The sequence below is a fragment of the Siniperca chuatsi genome, linkage group LG19 (genome assembly GCF_020085105.1).
Source record: "Siniperca chuatsi isolate FFG_IHB_CAS linkage group LG19, ASM2008510v1, whole genome shotgun sequence".
NCBI lineage: Eukaryota > Metazoa > Chordata > Actinopteri > Centrarchiformes > Sinipercidae > Siniperca > Siniperca chuatsi.
In genome coordinates, this window is record NC_058060.1 from 24119581 (window position 1) to 24141075 (window position 21495).

General features: G+C 41.5%; 1 protein-coding gene across 17 annotated transcripts in view; it reads left to right on the forward strand.

Moving 5' to 3' along the window:
* Positions 1-20788, forward strand: part of tnikb (TRAF2 and NCK interacting kinase b) — a 60712-nt gene extending 39924 nt beyond the window's left edge. For 9 of the 17 annotated variants that reach the window (XM_044176042.1, XM_044176040.1, XM_044176046.1 and 6 more), the window contains 15 exons: positions 271-386; positions 661-752; positions 1042-1065; positions 3902-4083; positions 5163-5277; positions 6038-6184; positions 7735-7843; positions 8793-8969; positions 9064-9207; positions 10109-10243; positions 10553-10653; positions 11673-11822; positions 12942-13101; positions 16387-16526; positions 17077-20788. In XM_044176042.1, coding sequence (XP_044031977.1) covers positions 271-386; positions 661-752; positions 1042-1065; positions 3902-4083; positions 5163-5277; positions 6038-6184; positions 7735-7843; positions 8793-8969; positions 9064-9207; positions 10109-10243; positions 10553-10653; positions 11673-11822; positions 12942-13101; positions 16387-16526; positions 17077-17160 — 1876 coding nt within the window. In that variant the 3' untranslated portion in view covers positions 17161-20788. Of the gene's footprint in view, positions 1-270; positions 387-660; positions 753-1041; positions 1066-2134; positions 3808-3901; positions 4084-5162; positions 5278-6037; positions 6185-7734; positions 7844-8792; positions 8970-9063; positions 9208-10108; positions 10244-10552; positions 10654-11672; positions 11823-12941; positions 13102-16386; positions 16527-17076 lie in introns of those variants that run through there. The other 8 variants (XM_044176041.1, XM_044176056.1, XM_044176057.1 and 5 more) reach the window with 5 other exon arrangements.
* Positions 20789-21495: the final 707 nt, after the last annotated feature.

The following is a 21495-nucleotide window of genomic DNA, read 5'->3' on the forward strand; positions in this document are numbered from 1 at the left end:
CATACCGTGTGTGTATGGTCAGCTTTTTGCCCCCAGATGGGACACGAGTCCCTGTTATCCGAAGGTGTAACGCTGTACAGAACTGAAATCAGATTCAATCCACTTCTTTTTCCCCACTGCCAAATCTGTAACTTGGCCAGACGACAAGTTGTCAAAACTTAAACTGAAATTACACACACACACACACAAACGCACACAGCGCAGGTGTGAGAGCAGGAATTCAACAGTTTCCCGCATGAATGAAACAGCGCTGTGTTTGTGTTGCCGTAGCAACCCCGACCTGCGGAGGACTGACGTTTCCATGGAGACGCCCCTGAAGAGGACGAGCAGCGGCAGCTCCTCCAGCTCCAGCACCCCCAGCTCCCAGGGAGGCTCCAACGAACGGGGTGCACGCACGCACACACACACACACACACACACACACACACTATATACTGTATACTTGTGAGGGCCCTCATTCATATAATGCTTCCCTAGTCCCTAACCATTACTTTACGTTTATTTAGGAAAGAAAAAGGGAGTTACTATATATTAATATAACCTCTATAGCAACAAGCTAGATGGCATCAATTTTCCACAAATATCCACACAAAACTTTCCCGGTGTCCTCGATTTTCAAAAAATGTCCTCACTCCTCATCGTGTGTGTTTGTGTGTTCAGGTAATTCAGCCATTAAGACCGAAGGCTCAACACTTTCTTCCCACGAGACCAAAGACGACAGCAGAGAGGTGACACGACCCAGCAGGCCTGCAGTGAGTATGCACACACACACACACACACACACACACACACACACACACACACAATGGATCATAAGGACAAACATACAGACAGCCAGCTGTGCCTCAGACACAAACTCGAGTGTATTCAGACAGCGTGTATAATCAAAGACACAGTAGAGTTAAGTATGTTGGAGAACATGTAAACACACACACACACACACACACACTTTCTCTGAACTAACCACTTGCTGTTCATTTTCACTCTCTTCCTCTCTCTCCACTCATCCTTTCCTCCATCCCTCCTTTCATCGTCCTTCAGAGCTATAAGAAAGCTGTAGATGAGGTTAGTGACATTTCTCCTCCTTCACCCCATCTCTCCCACCTCAGTGAGTGAAATCTCTCTCTCTCTCTCTCTCCCTGCACTCCCCCGTCCGTTCACAAAGTTCAGCGGTTTCCTGCTCACGTCTGCGATGCTACAGACGTCTTGTTTCCTCACATCTTGAAAAGTTGCATAAAACCATTCAAATTAGTTTTTCTATCCCGAAAAAAAATCAACTAAAAAACATAATCAGCTCCTCATCAGTCGCTGCTCCCAGACAGCGCAGGGGTGGCCTGAGGCCGCTTTTAGGAAAAACACAGCCCCCTTATTCATTTCAATGAGGCCACTGCGTCAGCACAGCGCGGATGCCGACGAGAAGGTTTCAGCTACAACAACACGATATCGTAAAATAAAAACCTGGATCAAATTTTCCTGAAAAAGGGAGCATTTCACTTTCTGCGGAAAACTAACATTTTCTGTGATTACAGCATCTGTCAGATTATTCTGATGGCAAAATGAGACAATTCCAGTGAAAAGTTGCTTGCAGTCCATTTATCTCATACATGGGGGAAAAGGGGGGAGGGGGTTTCAGCATGCATTGCTTTCACTACCACTGGGCGCACCAAAGTCAGACTTTTTGACACATAGTGGCTTTAAACAAAGGTTATAAAATGAATTTTAACCTTTTGAAATATATGAAACATTGTTAACCTTCAAATACAGATTAAAACAGATTAAAGAGCCACAGACCTCCAACATGGCTGTCGCAGCTCAAACAACAGTAGGCGTGTTTGCATGTTGCCCCTCTACTATCAGCATGAACACATTGCCTTCACGAATACACGAGCCCCCTGTTTTCTCTCTCTGATTAGAGGATGGCCTCTACTGGTGTGTTTTCCTCTTGTATCAGGGATGGAGTAGTTATTGATCAGTTACTGTAGGATTCATGTCTTTCTTTCAACTCACTGTTGTATATCCACTTACTTCCTGTTGTCACTTCAGACGTCTCTGCTGTCGTGTTTCATTTCCACAGTCACGCACTCTCTCTTTCTCTTTCTTTTTCATTTCATCTCTTCTCTTTCTCTCTCATCAGGAGGAGTTGGTAAGATAACCCCCCTCCCCATTCCTCCCCCACCTTGTACCTCTTCCTGTCACTTAACCTCTCACATGCACAACCTTTTTTGCTGCAAACAGTGAGATGTCACCAAGGCTGCATTTAAGGTCCCCTGAACTTTAACCCTTGCCCTCTGCACTGAGGCATGATGGCGTCTGTACTCCGACCCTCCTCCTCCTCTCTGCACTGTCCTGCTGCTCGCTGCCCTCCCCACTATGGACACTCAGTAATGTGGCTGAACTGCTAATGAATCTTACTAACAGCTTGCATTGTGCCACAAATAGTAAAACCCCCTTTTATTTATTTCCTCTGCTTGGATTTTAAAGCTGCATATATGCTGATACTAAAATGATTTCCGTAGTATTCTTGCAAAACAAGAACCAGGAGAAGTGAGCTGCTCTTAAACCTTTACACTGGTTTCCAACTGGTTATAAATACATTTAATTTTCAGGTGCTATTTGATAAATCACTTACACTTCCTGCTTGAAGTTGCATTTAGCTTCACACAGATGGAAACACTTCCTGATGGGCCCTAACTTCCGCTGTTTTGAATCTAAATTAAAACTGAATAGTTTCAACCAAACTTTTCTTTCCTTTATTAAATTAGGGGCAGCTTATTACTACACTGTAACTGCACAGAAAATGTATTTCTGGGACATTATTTTTTGTCTATTTATATTTGCATTTCACTGATTTTGTTTATTTTGACTACGGCTATAAATACTATAACATTTATATAATTAATTTATAAATTAACTAAATTTGCCTTGTCTTATAAGGACTGAAAAAGCCAGAACGATTTTATATAAGGCCTTGAAAATTATTAAATTATCAAGTATATTACTTATTTAAACAGTTAGAGGTTTCTAGGTCAACTCTTAGACTCTTCCAGACCACACTGAGTTGAACTGTGTTCATTCAGATTTTTCTTATTTTCAAAACACAGCTACATCCTGCTAAAGCTGATTTTTCTACTTTTTTCTTTCTTTGCACATTTATAGTTTTGGCGTTAGTTTTTAATGAGCTCCATATGTTCAGTCAGGAATAGACTGTGCGGTTGACAGGTTTGTTTCTTCCATTTAGATTTTAAATTGCTCAAAAACCGTACAGCACTAAAAATGTGTCTGGCCTCCTGAAACCTGCAGGTACTCTGGATTTACTGCTGCGGTATCTACCACCACAGACACTGAGGCTCATCTAATACTCCTCTGGCCGCTCATGTTGAATGGCTGCTTTATGGTTTATACATTGCAATGCACACTGTGGCAATGCAGTAAACAGTTTGACGGCATCAGCTGTAATTGTACTGTAATGTAAATTGCTTTCAACCGTAAATTACTTTTTCATAATCAACACTTGACTCAGCTAATTAAACACTTTGTGTGCTGTACGATATCGATCTGAATTATAACGAAATCTTAGATATTTATGCTGTAAACAGCTTCCAAACGTGGACAAATCTCTTAACACCTTTAAAGCAGAACAACCATGTTTAATGTATAATAACGAAAAACTCTACCTGATGTTAACTCTTCAACCAGCTGACAACATATTAAAAACATGTTAGGTTACAAGGCAGATGTTTAAGAACAGAATGATACAAAACCTACGGATTAAAAAATAAAAAATAAAACCTGTACTGACACCTGAGAAGTAATAATAGAGTTTTAGCTTTTCTCCATAAATTAAAACCCAGAATCATCAGAATTGGTTTGTGACCCTCTTGGTTGGTCTCCTGTCCTCCAGGACCTGACAGCTCTGGCCAAAGAGCTCAGAGAGCTGCGACAGGGGGAGGAAACCAGCCGCCCGCCTGTCAAAGTGACGGACTACTCGTCGTCCAGTGACGACTCTCACAGCAGCGAGGATGAGGAGGGAGAGGGCGGGCCTAATGACGGAACAGTGGCTGTCAGTGATATACCACGCATTATGTGAGTATTACTGTTCCTGTTTCCTGATAAAATTCAGCAAATATTTCTCTGACCAAAGGAAGGAGTCGCAAATTAAGGAACAAGGACATGATCCCCCACTGGCTTCACACACACCGACACATTCCTTCAGCGGCCACTTTATTAGGTACACCTGTGCAATCTAATGCAGTCCAATCCAACAGCGCTGCCATAATATCTATCTTTACAAAGCTCATAATGTGCAGTTTTTGGTGACTTTGTCAGAAATTTGTACTGAGGTGGCAGAATATTAAAAAGTCCAGTACAGCACCACCACTAACTATGACCTCAGTGCTACAACATAAATGAACTAACACCTTTATGACAGTGTCAACCAAAACATTAAAGGCACCTTAAAAGTAGACTTGGCTAAACAGTTGTATTGGATTATACAGGTGTTCCTATTAAAGTGGCCACTGCGTGCATATTGTGTTATACAGTCAAACTGGAAGCTTTGCTTAGGATTGAACTGCTGTGATTTTGCCCGAGCACCACATTCTGTGTGATACTTTAAAGCTTTCAATATTTTATATTAGCAATGGATCAAATTACTATATATAATGTGAAAGGTGTTGCTCGTTGTCATTGTTTTTGCTCACCGTTCTTTAAGTTCGCTAGAAGCTGGAGGATCGAGTATTGTTCCTTTTATTTCAGGCTGAATTTGTACACATTTGTACCTCTTACTACTTTATATCTTGATGGTGAATCAAAAGATTGATGTCTGGGTCCCATATGAGCCTGTGAAAGTAGATCTCTGAAAACTGTACTGGTACAGAAATCTTCCTACATTTTGAGTGACTGCCTGACACACTTTTCGCTTTATGGGACCACTTTCGACAACAATACATAATGAGTAAAATAAACCTGTGTTACATAAAGTGAAGCTTTAAGGTTTATATTTTGTTGCTAAATAAAAAGTATAGAATGACAGCAACCTTTCTTTATGTAACAAGGCTTAGAAATAATAGTACAAGGAGTGGGACGGACAGCAGAAAGGCATATTTAAAAGAATATTAATAATAAAAAGATAAACAATGAAAATGTTGACCTCTCTCTTTCAGGCCAGCAGCAAGTCAAGGTACCAACGAGTCCTTTGGCATGATGGGAAGTCACAACGACACCCACGACGACTCGTATGGAAACAGCTCCCAGGACAGCACCCTGATGATGCGTGAGGTGAGCCGCCCCTCACTTCTGACCTTTGACCTGGGGACTGTAGCCTCGCTGACTCCACAGAAACGCTCAGACGCTCATTCACCAGCTCTGCATGCCTGGCTGTTTCCTGTTTTTGTTCTGGTTTGTGAGTGAATAACGCACACCGGGAGCGGAGGCTCGGTGTCGTCGCTCATCTTGTGTTTATTAGGGTTTTATCCAACTCAAAATCGGATGATATGATCTAAAATCTAAAAGTACATCTCGATAAATTTCCACTTTCCTCTTGATAACGATAAATGTAACAATAAGCATTTTTTAACACATCAGTACATGGCATTTTCTTTCTTGTGCTGACTCACTTTTTATATGTTTGTCTGGGTTAACTATGGTCTGATTCTGGACTTTGGGCTCATTGGTTGGTTAAACATCTGGTTGGATGTCAGTTTAATTATTTGGGATTCAGACTATTTTTTGTTTAAAACTGTGATGAGAGTAAATTTAAGTCAGAAAGTACAGAGCCCCCCTAAAGGTCATGGCGAAAAAAATTTTGAGGACTACTTTTGCGTTACCTCGCAATAAATTTTGCATTCCCTCGCGATACTTTTGTGTTACCTTGCAATACTTTTCCTCTGGGTTCAGTGCCCACCCGCCCCCTTCTAAAAATCAACACAAACACAGAAACAAACACACCTGCACGCAGCAGGGTTCAGCTTTCTCCATCACCTGACCTGTCAATCATAGTCTCGCTGCACAGTAGCCCGCCCCTCTCTCTTTCTTCCAGAAACATAGGGAACGGAGGCGGAGCTCTACTGCCAGCAACGGTTTCCCCGGAAACGCTAATCTGTTCCCTGGCAACGCCAATCTCCCTGATTTGGTGCAGCAAAGCACCTCCCCTCTGGTCTCCCCTGGCGACGCCTCTGGGGCCCAAGTAGGTGGAGCAGCACCCGACTGTCGGCCCCGAAACCCCCACACCTGATCCTGACAGACCCTGTCACCTGTTTCCCTGTTCACCCCGTCACACCCCACCTGCGCACCAACCTGTCACCAACTAGCTGTTTGGTCCTTTATCAGGGTGGGAAATTACCAGCAGCCACCAGACTAACACCAGTAAACTTACGCTGGCTGGTTTGTAAAATCTAAAACAGTATGTAGTGGGTTTTGAGGTTGAAGTGGGAGCAGTAATTGTGGCCTGTGGACAAAAAGAAGAAAATGTGCTATATGTAATATATTAATTTAAGATTTTGAGATTTGCTGTCTGCATCTGCTCTGCATTTTGAGTCGATTTTAAGGGAAATCTGTGGAGCTGCTTAAGAGCACAATCCGATTCTCTTTGCATCTGCTTTGATTCCAACTTCCGGGCTGTGACTAGTAGTTACAGGTTAATCAGTGTTTCCCACACGCTGAGAATTAATTTGTGTATGCTTTTTGAGAGTTAATTTGAAAAAGATTATATGTTTACATGATTGCACCATATCAGCAAACATTTTAATAAGTCTACAGTTTCCATTTCAGCGCAGAATTGTAATGGAAGACATAAAGCTGTGGGCTGACCAAAACAATTTAAATGTGGAAACACTAGGTAAATATTTTGATTAAACAATTATTAACTCTACAAAACATGAAATATAATGACCAATCTCAATTCACCAAATTAATTTATTTCGACCGAAACCCAAATTATTCTGTTTTATAATGACAAAAAAAATGCAAGAATGCATTTGTGAAGCGTAACCAGAAAATGTTTTACTACTTATTGATGACTAAAACAAGTAGGAAATTCATTTCACCAATCAACTTATCACCCAATTGACTAGTCATTGTGCTGCTCTGCTCAGCTTCATCTTATTTTTACCTCTTTGCATCACAGAGCAACAAGGTTTATAGGAAATGAGATTCTAAGCATGAAAATCAAAAATAACAACACGTGGCACCTTTAATTTCCTGCCCTGTTCTATTTAGATCTGTCCCGCTATGGCTCCAGTGTTTTCCCCACAGATGGAACAAACTGGATTTCTTCCCACCCTGCTCCACTCGTTCGATCCCTCTCTTTCCCCCTCCCTCTCTCAGTTTTCCAGCCTCTGATCCAGAAAGTGTCCTCCACCCTGAGCACATGATACAGGTATCTGACAAAATAAAGGAAACACCTTAACGGGAGAGTGAAGTGAAACTGTCGGTCCTGATGAAAGTGGAATTATGCAGGATGAAGCCAAAAGAGGTTTCTCAAGACCAGTTTTCAATACTGTGACAAAAGAAAGAAACAAATAGAAAGTTGTTGAATCCCTGTGTCCTCAGAGTCTCAGACTCTTGTGGAACAAAGAGCTTTAAAGATGTTTTTGTGGCTCACCCTGACCAAAAAGCCTTCACTGAACACGCTTTCCTTTATCTAAACAGTTGCCTGTTTCATTCAGTTTTCCCAAAACTAACAAACCATCAGACAAACATGTGACTGACTGTAACCTGTGTTTCTCTGATCTGCAGTACGGGATGGGAAGCGGTGGAGGCTCCAAGGCTTCCTTCACGCCGTTCGTTGATCCGAGGGTGTATGGGACCTCCCCGACCGACGACGACGATAACATCTCTGCCTCAGGTGCATTTCCTCTCTGATTGTGGCATCACCTGGCGGTTGGTACCCCCAAAAGGGGTCACAATATGAATCTAAGGGATCTTGAGACAACAACATTCTGCTACACAAAATAATTTTTATTCTCTCTGATTTTCTGTACAAAACGGTCTGAGTAGGGTCTTTGATTGGACTTCTACTCATAGACATGTACCCTGTGACAAGTAGTTATAAGTATTATTATAAATTCAATTTGAAGCGCTGTTCACATAGACCAAGCATATTTTATGTAGAAAAGAAAAAGAAAATAACAAGTCAAAAAGAAACAAGACATTGCTTCATATTAAGGTGTAACAACCAAACAAATGTGTGGAACCACTGTTGTTTAGAAATGTGAATACATGCTTAACAAAAGCACTCACTCCTTCTACCAAAAATGTGTTTTTTTTATTGTAAATGATGATGAAATAATCTGCTTTCTATCTATTTAAATCTATTTCTGTTCCTTTTTAAGTTTTGGGATGCATCATTTTTGAAGTCACAACAGATTACAAATATGTCCCACTGTTTCATACTTCTTTTATATGTTATTCTTTTATATACAGTATATATATATTTATATATCACAATATCACAGTAGTTGTTCTGTACTTAAAATGTAAATGTTTTAAAGTTTTTGGTTAAATCAACAAATTAATTGTAAAACAGAGAAAACTTAGGTTATTAATTTATTCTTTTAGTTACATTTCTGTTCTTCGTCTTCATAATGTACTTGCCAAAGGGCTTCAAATAAAGGCCTTCTATTTCCACCATATAACACCATCTCGGTGGTCGTGGTGCATTTAAATGGCAAACTTAGAAATAAGGTCATCCATAATAAAAAAGTAAATGTACTTGGGGAGACCTTGGGTACAGTAAATAAAATCATCCACCAGATAATGTCGTGTTCTGTTGCGATTTATATGTTGTGCTGCAGCGCTGTTTGCTGATGAGCTGCTGAAGCACGAGCAGGAGCAGGCGAGGCTCAACGAGGCCAGGAAGATCTCTGTGGTCAACGTGAACCCGACCAATATCAGACCGCACAGCGACACACCCGAGATCCGCAAATACAAGAAACGCTTCAACTCCGAGATCCTCTGCGCAGCTCTCTGGGGTGAGACAGTGACCAAAACACCTTGATAAGTAATAATATTAATCTTTTGTAATTACACAGGCAGTAAACCCAAGACATCTGTGTGTTTGTGCAGGAGTGAATCTGCTGGTGGGGACGGAGAACGGCCTGATGTTGCTGGATAGAAGCGGTCAAGGCAAAGTTTACAACCTGATCAATCGACGGCGCTTCCAACAGATGGACGTCCTGGAGGGACTCAACGTCCTGGTCACCATCTCAGGTTGGTACGCCTCTTAAAAGCCTGCAGACGGATTAGACGGACAGCAAGCGGGGAGGGCTAGTGACGGCTGGTGATAGCTCCATTGATGCCAAGTGTCAGCATCTAAAAGGTCCCTTTACTTTGGCCATGAATTTGTTGTACAAATGAGTTTTGAGGTTCAGTTTCTTGCAAAATAAGGACATTTTAGCATGGAAGTGCTGTGATTGGCAATTTGTGCGGAGGTTGAGCTTTTTCATTCTTTACACAACTATTTCTGTCACTTTTTCATGTGAAACGAGTGCAACAAAGGCCTTCCAGGAGAGACTGAAAACGTGAGGCATTATCTCCATATTTACATGATTATTGCGTCTCTCCCGCTCCATGACATCAGGCTTTTCATTCAGCCTTCGAGTGTGGCCGTTCGTAACATCTACAAACACTGGTTCTTTTCTAGCGTAACCCGGCCCTGAAGAGGACTGTGAGAAGCAGTTAAATGCTCCAATCCTCAGTTTTCCTCCGCTATCTTTGTTGATCTCTCATTTCAGCCTTTTTTTATTGTTTGGTTTTCAGTGTTTCCTGTTTCCCTTGGTTACAGATGTCTCTTTAATTTTCAAGTGCTGCCACTGGTTTGGAATACAAATAGAAAACAAAATAAGACGTTGAACATGACGGAGATGTTTCTATTTTTGCCAGATTGGACTTTTCTCTTTGTGTATTGCAGCCTTTACAAATAAAGCACTTACTGATCAGACTTGAATGTCTAGGATGCTGGTGATGACGACGTAGATATATAATTATAAGTCACATTGATCGAGTGTCATCAGTGCATGAAATGTAAAATCTGTACACAAAAACAGATTTACAGGTAAAGAGAATATTATTTCTCTGAATAGTTTTCCTTGTTATTTGCTTTCGTAACCAGGGAAGAAGAACAAGCTGCGTGTTTATTACCTGTCCTGGCTGAGGAACAGGATATTACACAACGACCCTGAAGTGGAAAAGAAACAGGGTTGGATCACTGTTGGGGAGCTGGAGGGCTGCGTGCACTACAAAGTCGGTACGAAAACTCGCTTATGTGTGTTGTGAGCACATCAACGTGTTAAGTTAACCATTCAATTTTAAGGTTAAGACTTTTTGGCGGGTTAAGTTTAGGATTGGGCATTAAGCTTTGATTTCCTCTGTAAATATCTAAAATCTTATATCTTGTGATTAATTGGGACACTATAAATTAATGAAATAATGTGAATATTTTCTATTAGTTTACAAAGCAACAAGGGCACATTTTGCTTTTTAACTGCAGTTTAAGCACACTTTGGTGTTGCTATATTGGTGCTGCATCACCGACTGCTCTGCTCTCCTCCTGCAGTGAAGTATGAGAGGATAAAATTTTTGGTGATTGCTCTGAAGAACTCGGTGGAGATCTACGCCTGGGCGCCTAAACCTTACCACAAGTTTATGGCCTTCAAGGTAAGATGATAAAAGACCCCTTTGTTTTTGAGAACATGTGAGCTAACAAGACAGAAGTGAATGAGCAGCATGATGTTGAATTATTTTTATTTATTTGTCCTTCATTTATCCAGGACACAGACTCACTGAGATACAGGATACAGTAAGAGGCAAAGAAGTAACAATGGCAGACAAGACTTAAAAAACATGTAAATAAATCAGTCAACCAACCAAAAAAACAAGCACGCAAAGAAATAATTGCAGACAGAATTTCGATTAATTCAAATACAAATCGAGAAAAATGATACTTGATTTCTACAAAATCCTTAAAAGAAGTTGAACCTGTTGGAAACAGGCTGAAATTATCTCGCAGCACTGCCAGATTTTTTCACTAGTTTTAAGAAAATTTGACTTTTGGGACTCAATAATGGACAAAAAGCACTTAAATATGGGGATTTTTGCAATGAGGGAACACTGTGCCTCCATAATGAGTACTTTTCCTTTTGATACTTAAAGTAAATTTTGCTGTTAATACTTCTGTACTTTTACTTACGTAAAAAAAAAAACTTTCAACTGAGGACTTTTACCTGTAACAAAGTGTTTTTAAATTGTGTTAATGTTACTTTTACATAAGTAAAGAATTTGAATACTTCTTCCACCACTGCAAATAGGTTGCGCATTGTAAAAACGGTAAGCCATAGCTTCAGCCTTTTCGGTGTGTGGAACATCTTTATGCTATATTGTATAGTTTTGTTGGGGAATAATTGCCCTTGTATTTGCCTAAGGGTGCAATTATTTACAGATGGAAATAAATTACTTTTAATGTCAACCCGCTTTTTTCTCTCTGTAGATTTAACTGTTTGTTTGAATAATAAATGGGCTTTGTTGGGCTACTGGGGATTCTCATTTAAAAAACTTTTTGTGGTTGTAGTGTGTGTATGTTGGTGGTTTTGAATTCCATTTAGTCCATTTTAATTAGTTTTCTTTTATTGATTGTACCTCAGGTGTTTAATTAATCCGTCCCTCTTTCCGTCTGTCAGTCGTTCACTGACCTGCAGCATCGCCCCCAGCTGGTGGACCTGACTGTGGAGGAGGGACAGAGGTTAAAGGTCATCTACGGCTCCAGTGTTGGCTTCCATGTCATCGATGTGGACTCTGGCAACCCCTACGACATCTACATCCCCTCACATGTTAGTCTCTGCGTGTGTGTGTGTGTGTGTGTGTGTGTGTGTGTGTGTGTGTCCTGCTATGTTAAACATCATCAGGACTTTTTAAAACATTAATTGCATGTTTAAATTGAGGTCAAATTTGTGTAATTTAATGAATGGAAGAGTGAGAGAAAGGGAGACTGAGTGACAGCAAATGAGCCAGTGAGTGAATGAATGTGTGACTGAGCAAACAAGGCTACGCATGAAAAGCCATGACAACGAATGAGCGAATGATTAAGCAAGCAAAGGAGTGAGTGAGTGAGTGACGTAACAAGTGACGAGCACATCAGTTTGTGAGTGAATGTATGAATAAATGATGGTGTAAAATAAGCGAGTGAGCAAGGCAATGAGCGAATGAATAAATGGTTGAGTGATTTTAAGAGTAAGTCAGTAAATTAATGGGTCAATAAGTTACTAAGTGAGTGAATGAATGAAGTTAGTGAGTGAAAGAATGAATGGATAGGTGAGTTAATAATTAAAAGAATAAATACATAGCTGAGTGAGTGAGTGAGTGAGCAATGAAGGAATGGGTGAGTTAATGAGGGGATGAATGAATAAATGAGCGATTGATCGAGTAAGCGGTGAGGGAGTGATAAAATGAGTCAGCAAGTGACTAAATGAATAAATGAGTTGGTGAATAGATGGGTCAATGAAGAAATTAGTGAATGAATTATTAATTGAATGAAGGAATGGGTGTGTCAGTAAATGAGTGACTCAATGAATAAATTAGTGAATGGATGAGAGAGTGATGGAATGAAGTAATAGTTGTGTTAATGAGTGAATGAATGAGTGGTGGAGTGGGTGAATCAGCATCCTCCTCTAATCCTGGTCTGGTTACAGTAAGAGATGGACAGGGGAAGGAGACGGTAACCACAGCAACCGCCTCACATTGCTTTTGACAGTCATGAATCACGCTGCGCTCATGTCTGTTTCCATGGCGATTGCGTGGCTGAGGAGCGGGAGACTCTATTGTTGCAGCAGTTTCTTTTCTCTCAGGGTGGGGAAAAGGGGTTTGGGGGTCCAGACCCCCGTAGGCTCACGACAGCTCCTAATCCCCTGCCCCCACCCCCTCCAACCCCCTCCCGTGTGTCGCCCCGGCAGATTCAGGGTCAGGTGACCCCGCACGCCATCGTGGTTCTGCCCAAGACGGACGGCATGGAGATGCTGCTGTGCTACGAGGACGAGGGCGTCTACGTCAACACCTACGGACGCATCACCAAAGACGTGGTGCTGCAGTGGGGCGAGATGCCCACCTCCGTCGGTACGTCAACCAATCAGCTCGCTTCTCCCTGACCCCTGACCTCTGACCTCTATAAGCGGTCTCAGCAGATCATCTTTCACTTTCACTACTGTCTACCACACCTCCTCCGTTCAAAGCAACACTACTCTCTCTCCTCCTGCCTTTTGCTTTCAGTTACACCTTTAAACAAGAAGCCAAGACTGCAGTCTCACCTGTTTCATTAACTGCTTAAAGGAATACGACAGGTTTTTGGGAGGTTGAACAGACTGTTCTACTTTATTTGGTGAAGTGATGAAAACATGCTGCCAAAATCATCCATGTGAAACTGACAGCTCCGTTGCTTCATGCTAACACTTTCACATACACTATGTTGAATGATATCACGTGATAAGAACCTGCTTGGGATTTTTATGTTTTTGAATGAGTGTTGCATGGTGCAAAACAAACCGGGACTGGGGGAAATATTATCACTAGCTGTGGTATGTTCTGGCTCACAGAGTGTATGCATTATAGCCCAATACTGGCTTTTTGAGGCAAATACCAATATCGGTATTTGAAAGTTTTAAAAAATCAGATAATGAAATATTAGCCAATATACATTTTTTAACATTAACACATAGCATAAACAGACATTTTTGATAAGGGTTCCTTACATTTGGTTATTAAAGAATTGTGACCAAGATATAAATGACAAACAGAAATCCTGACCTAATAATGGTGCTTAGAGGACAAGTTAAGGGATCACCAAAGTTCACAAAGACCATGAATGTCTGCACCAAATTTCCTGACAATCCATCCAACAGTTGTTAAGACATTTCACTCTGAACCACAAATGTGACTCCCATGTTGGCACCAGAGGTAAAGTCAGGTGATCGTCAAGTCATTAGGATTCATCCCCTGGGCACCGTGAATGTCTGTACAAAATCTGATGGCAAAACATCCTGTAGTTGTTGAGATATTTCAGTCCGGACCAAAGTGGTGGACCAACCCACAGGCCGACATTGCCATCCCTAGAGCCATGCCACTAGCATGACTAATAAACTTGTCAGTGGTCTGTGGATAAACTATGTAATGGACACTTGTTTCCAAATACTTCAAACATATCTTTGGCTTTTCTGTACAAGTCTTCTGTATTTCCTATTACTAAGTGACTGACATCACCAGTAAAGATAAACCTGCAATTGATAACATATACATAATGATGTGGCAAAAGCGGGCAAAATCACATTAATGTTCAGTGCAATCTACCGTGTTCAGTTGTTCTGTGCCACATCAGGAAAAAAAATCAAAACAAAACACACAAAAAGTTGAAGCAGGTGAAGCAGCTGCAGTAACAGACAGCTCGAACCGCCTCAGCCTTTTCAGTCTTTGGCGCCAGGAACTGAAGCTGCCGAAATAGAAAAAGGTACTGGGTGAGCTATTGGGTTAAGGAAAGGATAACAATTTAAATGTCGGCAATTAAAACAACTTTGGATAATGGAAAGCACCACTCAACATACTTTAAGTGTTAGCATGGGACACTGCAGTATAATCTATTGGAGAAACACGGAGGGTTTTGGTGTCAATGTTCTCATCACTTAACAGGTGAGTCGACCAAAGAATGACAACCCAAAAACTCAATGTATCTCTTTAATGTCAAGTGTTGAACATCCATCTACTGCATGAGTTGACAACAACACAGAGCATTACCTCTACCCCACCACACTCTTCATGTAGACACACACACTCAATATCTTTTACTTTGGACACTCTCCTTTTTATATCCAGTATATCTTTGTGTTTTTTCCTATGCATTGGGGGAAATGCTTGTGTGTTGTTTGTCTGCTGTGTTGAGTTTCGTCCTCTCGTTTCTGTACGACTGTGAAGTATTTCAACAAGGAATTTCTCATCCATTTGTACTTTCATCCTTGATTGCATGAGCTCTAAAATAACTCAAACCAAACAACACATTTGTGAGATTCAGCAGACTAAAAGTGAGATCAAAGTTTTGCCTGAGATCATAGCAGAGTGCTGTGCATCTAAATCAATCCATTATTTATTAGTACACTCAGTCAAACCACATGAAACTGGAGCAGACTCTAGCACATCAAGGATGGATCTTGGATCTTATGATCCGAGTCGATCGAAGCCTCTGTGTATTTCCATTCGGCCTTCACTGTCTGATTCTCAGATGTCAGTGTACAATATCCTGATTGATTAAACATGTATGTTTGAAAAACTGTCTGTGTTCTGAAGCACTGGTGGTTACTGTATGTGGTCTGCGTGTGGACATCATCTCCTGTTAACATGTTTGTGTGTATTTTACTGTCAAACCAGAGTTTCTCACAGCCAAGCCCGGCCTCAGCCCCCCCAGACAAAACATAAAGCCTGCATCGTCGCACACGCGCTTCGATGATGAGCTGCTGGTCGATCCCCTTCCTCAGCAAAAAAAAAAAAAAAAAACAAGGGGAGGAAAAACAAAAAGACCTTCCGCTGGACTTTATTTCTGTGACAGAGGAAGGTGTACATCATTGCCAGCTGGACCCTCTCTGCTGACCGTTTCCCACTGGTTTGGTATCGCATCGTTTAGTCGTGGCTTGGAAAGGTGTCATTATTTGCATTTCCGTGTTTACCAGCCATACAGCACCAAAACGAGATGGCCTCCACCACTGAGAGTCATTGTGCTAAACTAATTGGCTCAACGTTTATGGTCTTGTTGATTTGAGAGGAAGTTTCACAAGTTTCACAATGTTCCCTACTCTTAAAAGTAGGTAAGACCTGTTCCTGGTCTTACTTTCATCAGATAGCAGCCTCTCAGTTTTTTGATTTGCTCTCCTTTGCCGTGCTGTCGATGTAATTTCTGTGTTAAAAAGCTGCTAAATATGACCAAACATTTCCTGCTGCTGATGCTTCAGATTAAAAGTTTTCCACCAGTGAACCACTGGAAGAACTTTCCCGTGAAGCAGCTACAGAAAAGCCATCCGTACTTGTCACCGAAGCTGTTTGACAAGCTGTCGTACGCACACGACTTTATCTAATGCTGCGGCTCACATGCAAAGTTCAGACCACCGGCGTCAGTCGATGGAAACCTTTCCCAACACCAAGCTTCTTCTCACATGAAGAGCTCAGAGGTCGTGATCGTTCAGATCAGTCAGAAACTGCTGCAATAATCTCCTCCCGGAGGTGAGGCAGAGGAGGCCTCGATGTGTGACTGGCTTGGGTGTGAGACTGGTGCTGAGTCTTCTCCTGTCCAATCCCCCTCTGTGTGTGTGTGTGTGTGTGTGTGTGTGTGTGTGTGTGAATGTATACCCTCTCCTGTCTCTGCAGCCTACATCCACTCCAACCAGATCATGGGCTGGGGAGAGAAGGCCATTGAGATCCGCTCCGTGGAAACGGGACACCTCGACGGAGTTTTCATGCACAAGCGAGCTCAGCGACTGAAGTTCCTGTCAGAGAGGAACGACAAGGTGAGCTTGAGAACACCTGGACATTTGTGATCCTCTGTGTTTCTCTCTCTCTCCCTCAAAAAATGTCAAAATGAGGCACAAACTTCAAGGATCCCATTTATAGTCATTTATTTAATTTATTTGGGTAGATAGTAAATGTTCATGATTTAATGTGTCCAGTATTCATCAACAAAAACAAAACTTCTGACAAATTCCTCAGTAGATTACAGTTTTGTCATCCATCAGCTTGACTTGCACTAAGAATTGCACTCTTATTTATTTATATATATATATATGAAGAAATAAAGTCCTAACAAGTGTTTTTGTTGCCTAATAAATCAGTTTCGTTCTCTTTGTGCCAAGGAACCTTTTCGTCCTTTTCTTCTGTGGTGCCTGACTTTAAGAGCAAATTACTGTATATCTTTGTAAATACATAAACTGCATCATATCCACTGTATCAGAAGTGGACACTGACCACTGTGGGATTTTAAATCAAAGGCCAGTATCAGTCATCAAACTGAAACAGGTGTTCAGGCTAACACTGTCCTCTCCACACGTCTCCTTCCTGCAGGTTTTCTTCGCCTCGGTGCGTTCTGGAGGCAGCAGTCAAGTCTTCTTCATGACCCTCAACAGAAGCTCTATGATGAACTGGTAACCCTTCTCCTTCGACCCACAACCCTCCTCTTCTTTACAATGAACATCGCCCGACATCAGGAGAGAGGGACGGAGGGATGACAGGAGGACAGTGTGTGTGTGTGTGTGTGTGTGTGTGTGTGTGTTTGTGGAGGAAATCAACGAGTTGCTGAACGGACAATTGAGCAACTGGAGGAGGCGTTAAACCACAGGAGTGTGTCCCCCAAATAGATCCCCTCCAACTATAGGAGGCCCCATGGATGGTGACACTGCCTGCTGGGCAATGGTGACTCCACAAACCATGGACGGCGCCTTCGCTGTGGACTGTTCGAATGGGCTGATGGTTGTTCTTGAGAGTTTTGATCCAGACTTTGAAGGACACTGACATGCCGAGTAGCCTTTGACTTCCCCATCTGAATGAATGGGGAGCTGTAGAGAAGTTCTCTGTGTAGCACATTAACGGTTTCTTACAGGGTGTTCACACTGCGAGTACGATTTGTCGTTCGACTCTGCTTGTTGGTGGTGATGCAGGTGTTCTGACTGCGAGTATTTCAGCGCATCAGACATCTTTTACTGCAGTGTTACAGTGAGTAAACATTGCTGGCTGTTAAGGTAGCATCAATAGGAGAAGAAAACTTGAGCTTGTCATTGACCCAAATAGAGGATGCAACAGTTTTTGAGACGGGCTGAACCAAAATCAGTTTGGAGGCAACTCAGTACATCCACACTAAGCCGGTTAAAGTTTTCCCCTCCAATTTGGCCTTGTGTCCACAATGAGCCGGTGGTTGTCTCTCCCAAAAATGTAGCTTTTTGAAAGCAAAGTGGATAAATAAATAAACTCTAAAAAACCAAATGTTTTACTGTGGACCAGCAAGAAAACAGCAACCTAAGCCTGTCCAGACACAGTCGCGGACTGTTTGACAGTGAAGTTAAGAAGCAACTGCTGGCCAGATGTTGGCTGTGTGGTTGTTTGTAGATCGTTGTTGAGACGTCGAGTAAAGTCCCCTTTGCAATGTGTGATTTCAGACTGTGCTAGATGAAAGCTGACAATCGTGAGAGAAACGCGGTGAAATCTTTGAAATCCAAACGATGGTCCTAGATATCACTGTTTTTCGTCCACCACCGCTTTGGAGACCAAACACAGCCTGCGTCAAATTTATGAACCCACAACATCCCACATCTACAACCATCCAATCGAAAAACGCCATGAAATGACACAGAATACAGAAGCAGGCTGGTGTTATCACTTAAATTGGCATGGTTTTTTTACAATCTTTACAATCTCCTCCTGCTCCTCTTTTGAGATTTTTCAATGCATAGAAGTATCAGCGTAGTGGTCAAAGCTTGTTTTGCCACATTTTTTAAAACCTGAGATGGATGATGCAAGTTGACGACGTGTCTGTCTCTTGCATCTGTTTTTTTATTTGATCTTATACACCGTAGAGCTATAATTCAGCCGACATTCATCACACAATCCGATATGCCTCAAAACGGATATCGTACAGTCTGACACACATTGTGACCACGACTTTGTTAGCCTCATCTCACACAGTGTGATATGCAATGAACTGTACAGGCGCCTTAAAAAGAGATGTTGCCATTTTCGTTCAGGCATTTAAGTTTGAACAGCGACCTTTACAAGAAGAAGCTAATGCGGACACATCATTTTCAAACTTTTCTGATTTAGTGTGGACAATCAGCCTTTAACCACTCAGAGCCACTGGCCAAATGTTGAATTCAAATTATATATATGATGGTCTTTGTCGTTGTCAGCATCTAAACCACTTCTGATAGTGACGACTGAATCTCACTGGATGTTTTATAGACTAACATCTTGTAGCAAAAACTCAAGGGTGTCAGATGTTTTCTACACGAAGCAAAAATCGGAAGGGGCTACATCAGAATCCGTTGAACTTGAAATTCCAGCTGTGCTCCGACATGCATGTCGTTTCCTGATGACGGTGTTGCTCACAGTGTGAACACTCATTTTGAGTGCTGCTGCTGAAACACCTTCTATGTCTGTTCCCCATTAGGAGAGAGAAATACTACAAACAAGCAGTTAGCGTCACAGGGGAAATGAGACGTTTTACATCTGTCATTGAGGATGCTGCACAGTTGCTTTCAGCTACTGTGGCTACTTTGTCCTGGTATATTTCTGGTGGGGGAAGGAAGGCTGTAGATATTGTATTATTGCTGCAACAGCAACACAATAACAAAATCTTAACATCATGTCTCACGAGAAGAACTTGGCGTAGAGTAGTTGCCAACTTCTGGAAGTTTCTTCTTTTGCTGCCCTTTGTTCTCTCCACCTTTTTCTGTCCCTGCTGTTCTGTGTACACTGCACCTGTGTAAATACTCACTTTTGATGTTAAGGACAGACTTCGCAAAGCAGGTTAGGACACTGAAGAAAAAAAATAAGTCTCGCTTTCTATTTTTTTTTTTGTCATACCTCTGTAAATCTGTCCGTTCCGTAGTTTCTCTCAGATGGGAGTTCTTTCTGACCAACGAGCCGAGCGAAGACTTACACAAAAGTTTGGTTTGGGTTAACACTCCAAGTTTACTCTTTTTCTCCGTAGTTCATCGCTGTTTATTTAGTTGTGCATTTTGCATGGTGGCATACCTGTTTTACCTGTCGTCACTTGTTATGAATTGTAAGTTTAAGGCAATACACTGACTGGTCTGACTGTAGAAGCTGGGCAGTGAGACTCAAATTTTCTACATGAGCCCTAAAGCATTTTTCTCACAACACTGAGCTGTAAATTAAAAGTTTTGAAATTATAACAACTTAGCTTAGCATCTGGGCTTTTATCTCACGAGTAACAGTCAGATAAGTCAAGACTGTAACACTGAATAATTATACATTTACCATTAGATTTATATTTTAGGCATTTTGTTGAAGCTCACACCCAGAGCAGCTTATAAAGTGGGAGCGGGACTGGGTTCAGCATCACTTTGGATGAAATTTTCTATTTTTTTGCGGGGTTGACCCTTTGACGATGGTCTCTGTAAATGCTGATGTTTTTGGGATTGTGATCAGGCTGCAACAGAGGAAAGTGGGTCATCTCTTACTTGATATTCTTTTATTGTTCATTGATCTTAAAGGATAGGTGTAAGCGATGCCGCTTTAAGGCCGTCTGAAGCCTTTTACATGTGCAGGATGTTAGCATTAATCAACACCCTGTGAATAAAGGTCAGGAGGCATGGTCAGTTTGAGAAACCATAGATAAAAAGATATATATACTGTAAGAATTTTCGTTATGATGATATCTTACTGATCATTTTAAAGAAAGACAAAAAAATAATGTTCACTTATAAAAGCTTAGTTGTCTTTCTACAGAATAGAGAACATAGCTATAAGAATTTCTAAAAAAAAAAAAATACAATGTTTTTATCGTGGTATTATTTGTATTTGTATTTCAATTTTTGTACGTATCAAGACTGTGAACGTATGTACGGCTGTCAGCCCGTGAGCGTGTGTGTGTTTGAGTGTGTAGGTGAGCAGGTGTGTGCACAGGTGTGTGGCATGCATGTGAGTGTATGTTTTCACCTTGTCTGAATCACTGGAATCAGTCAGAAGACGACCTCAGTCTGGTAACGCACATCTGTGATGTTGGAAATTCTACAATAAATGTCATCTCCTTGTACAGCAACACCATCTGCTCTGCTCTCTTTCTTTGCACTTGATTTGTGTGTAGCATGACAAACTCACCAAACATCTCATACACTTGTACTCACTTTATTAACAAGCTCTTTGGTTTCTTTTTGATGATCTCTGATCAAACATTAGTGCTTGACATCAGTGCTGAAATAAGTCGATCAGTAATAACGAAGTAGCAAGACTAAGACTGAGGCTCTACGTAGGCTCAGCAGCGCTTGAGCTAAATGCTAATGTCAGCATGCTAATGCCCACAATGACAATGCTAACATGTTGATGCTAAGCAGGTTTAATGTTTACCATCTTCACATTTTGGCGTGTTAGCATGCTAACATTTGCTAATTAGGAATCAACACAAAGTGCAGCTGAGGCTGATGGGAATGTCATTAGTTTTGCAGGTGTTTGGTCACAAACCAAAGTATCTGGCAAAGTGAACACGTGACCTGATGATGGTGCTAGATGTAACGTTAAGAGATCACCAAAGTTATTACCATTCATCACGAGGGGAACGTGAGTGTCTGAACCAAATTTCATGGCAATCAATCTGGTACATGTTGAGACATTTCCGTCTGGTGGCTCGACCGACTGACAGAAAAAAATAATCAGATATTTGTAGCTTCCTTGATATAACATCGGTTCTTAGTTGTATGGCTTTTGGAAGACATCGTGGACTTTAGTAACTTGTGGTGGGAATTCTTGTTG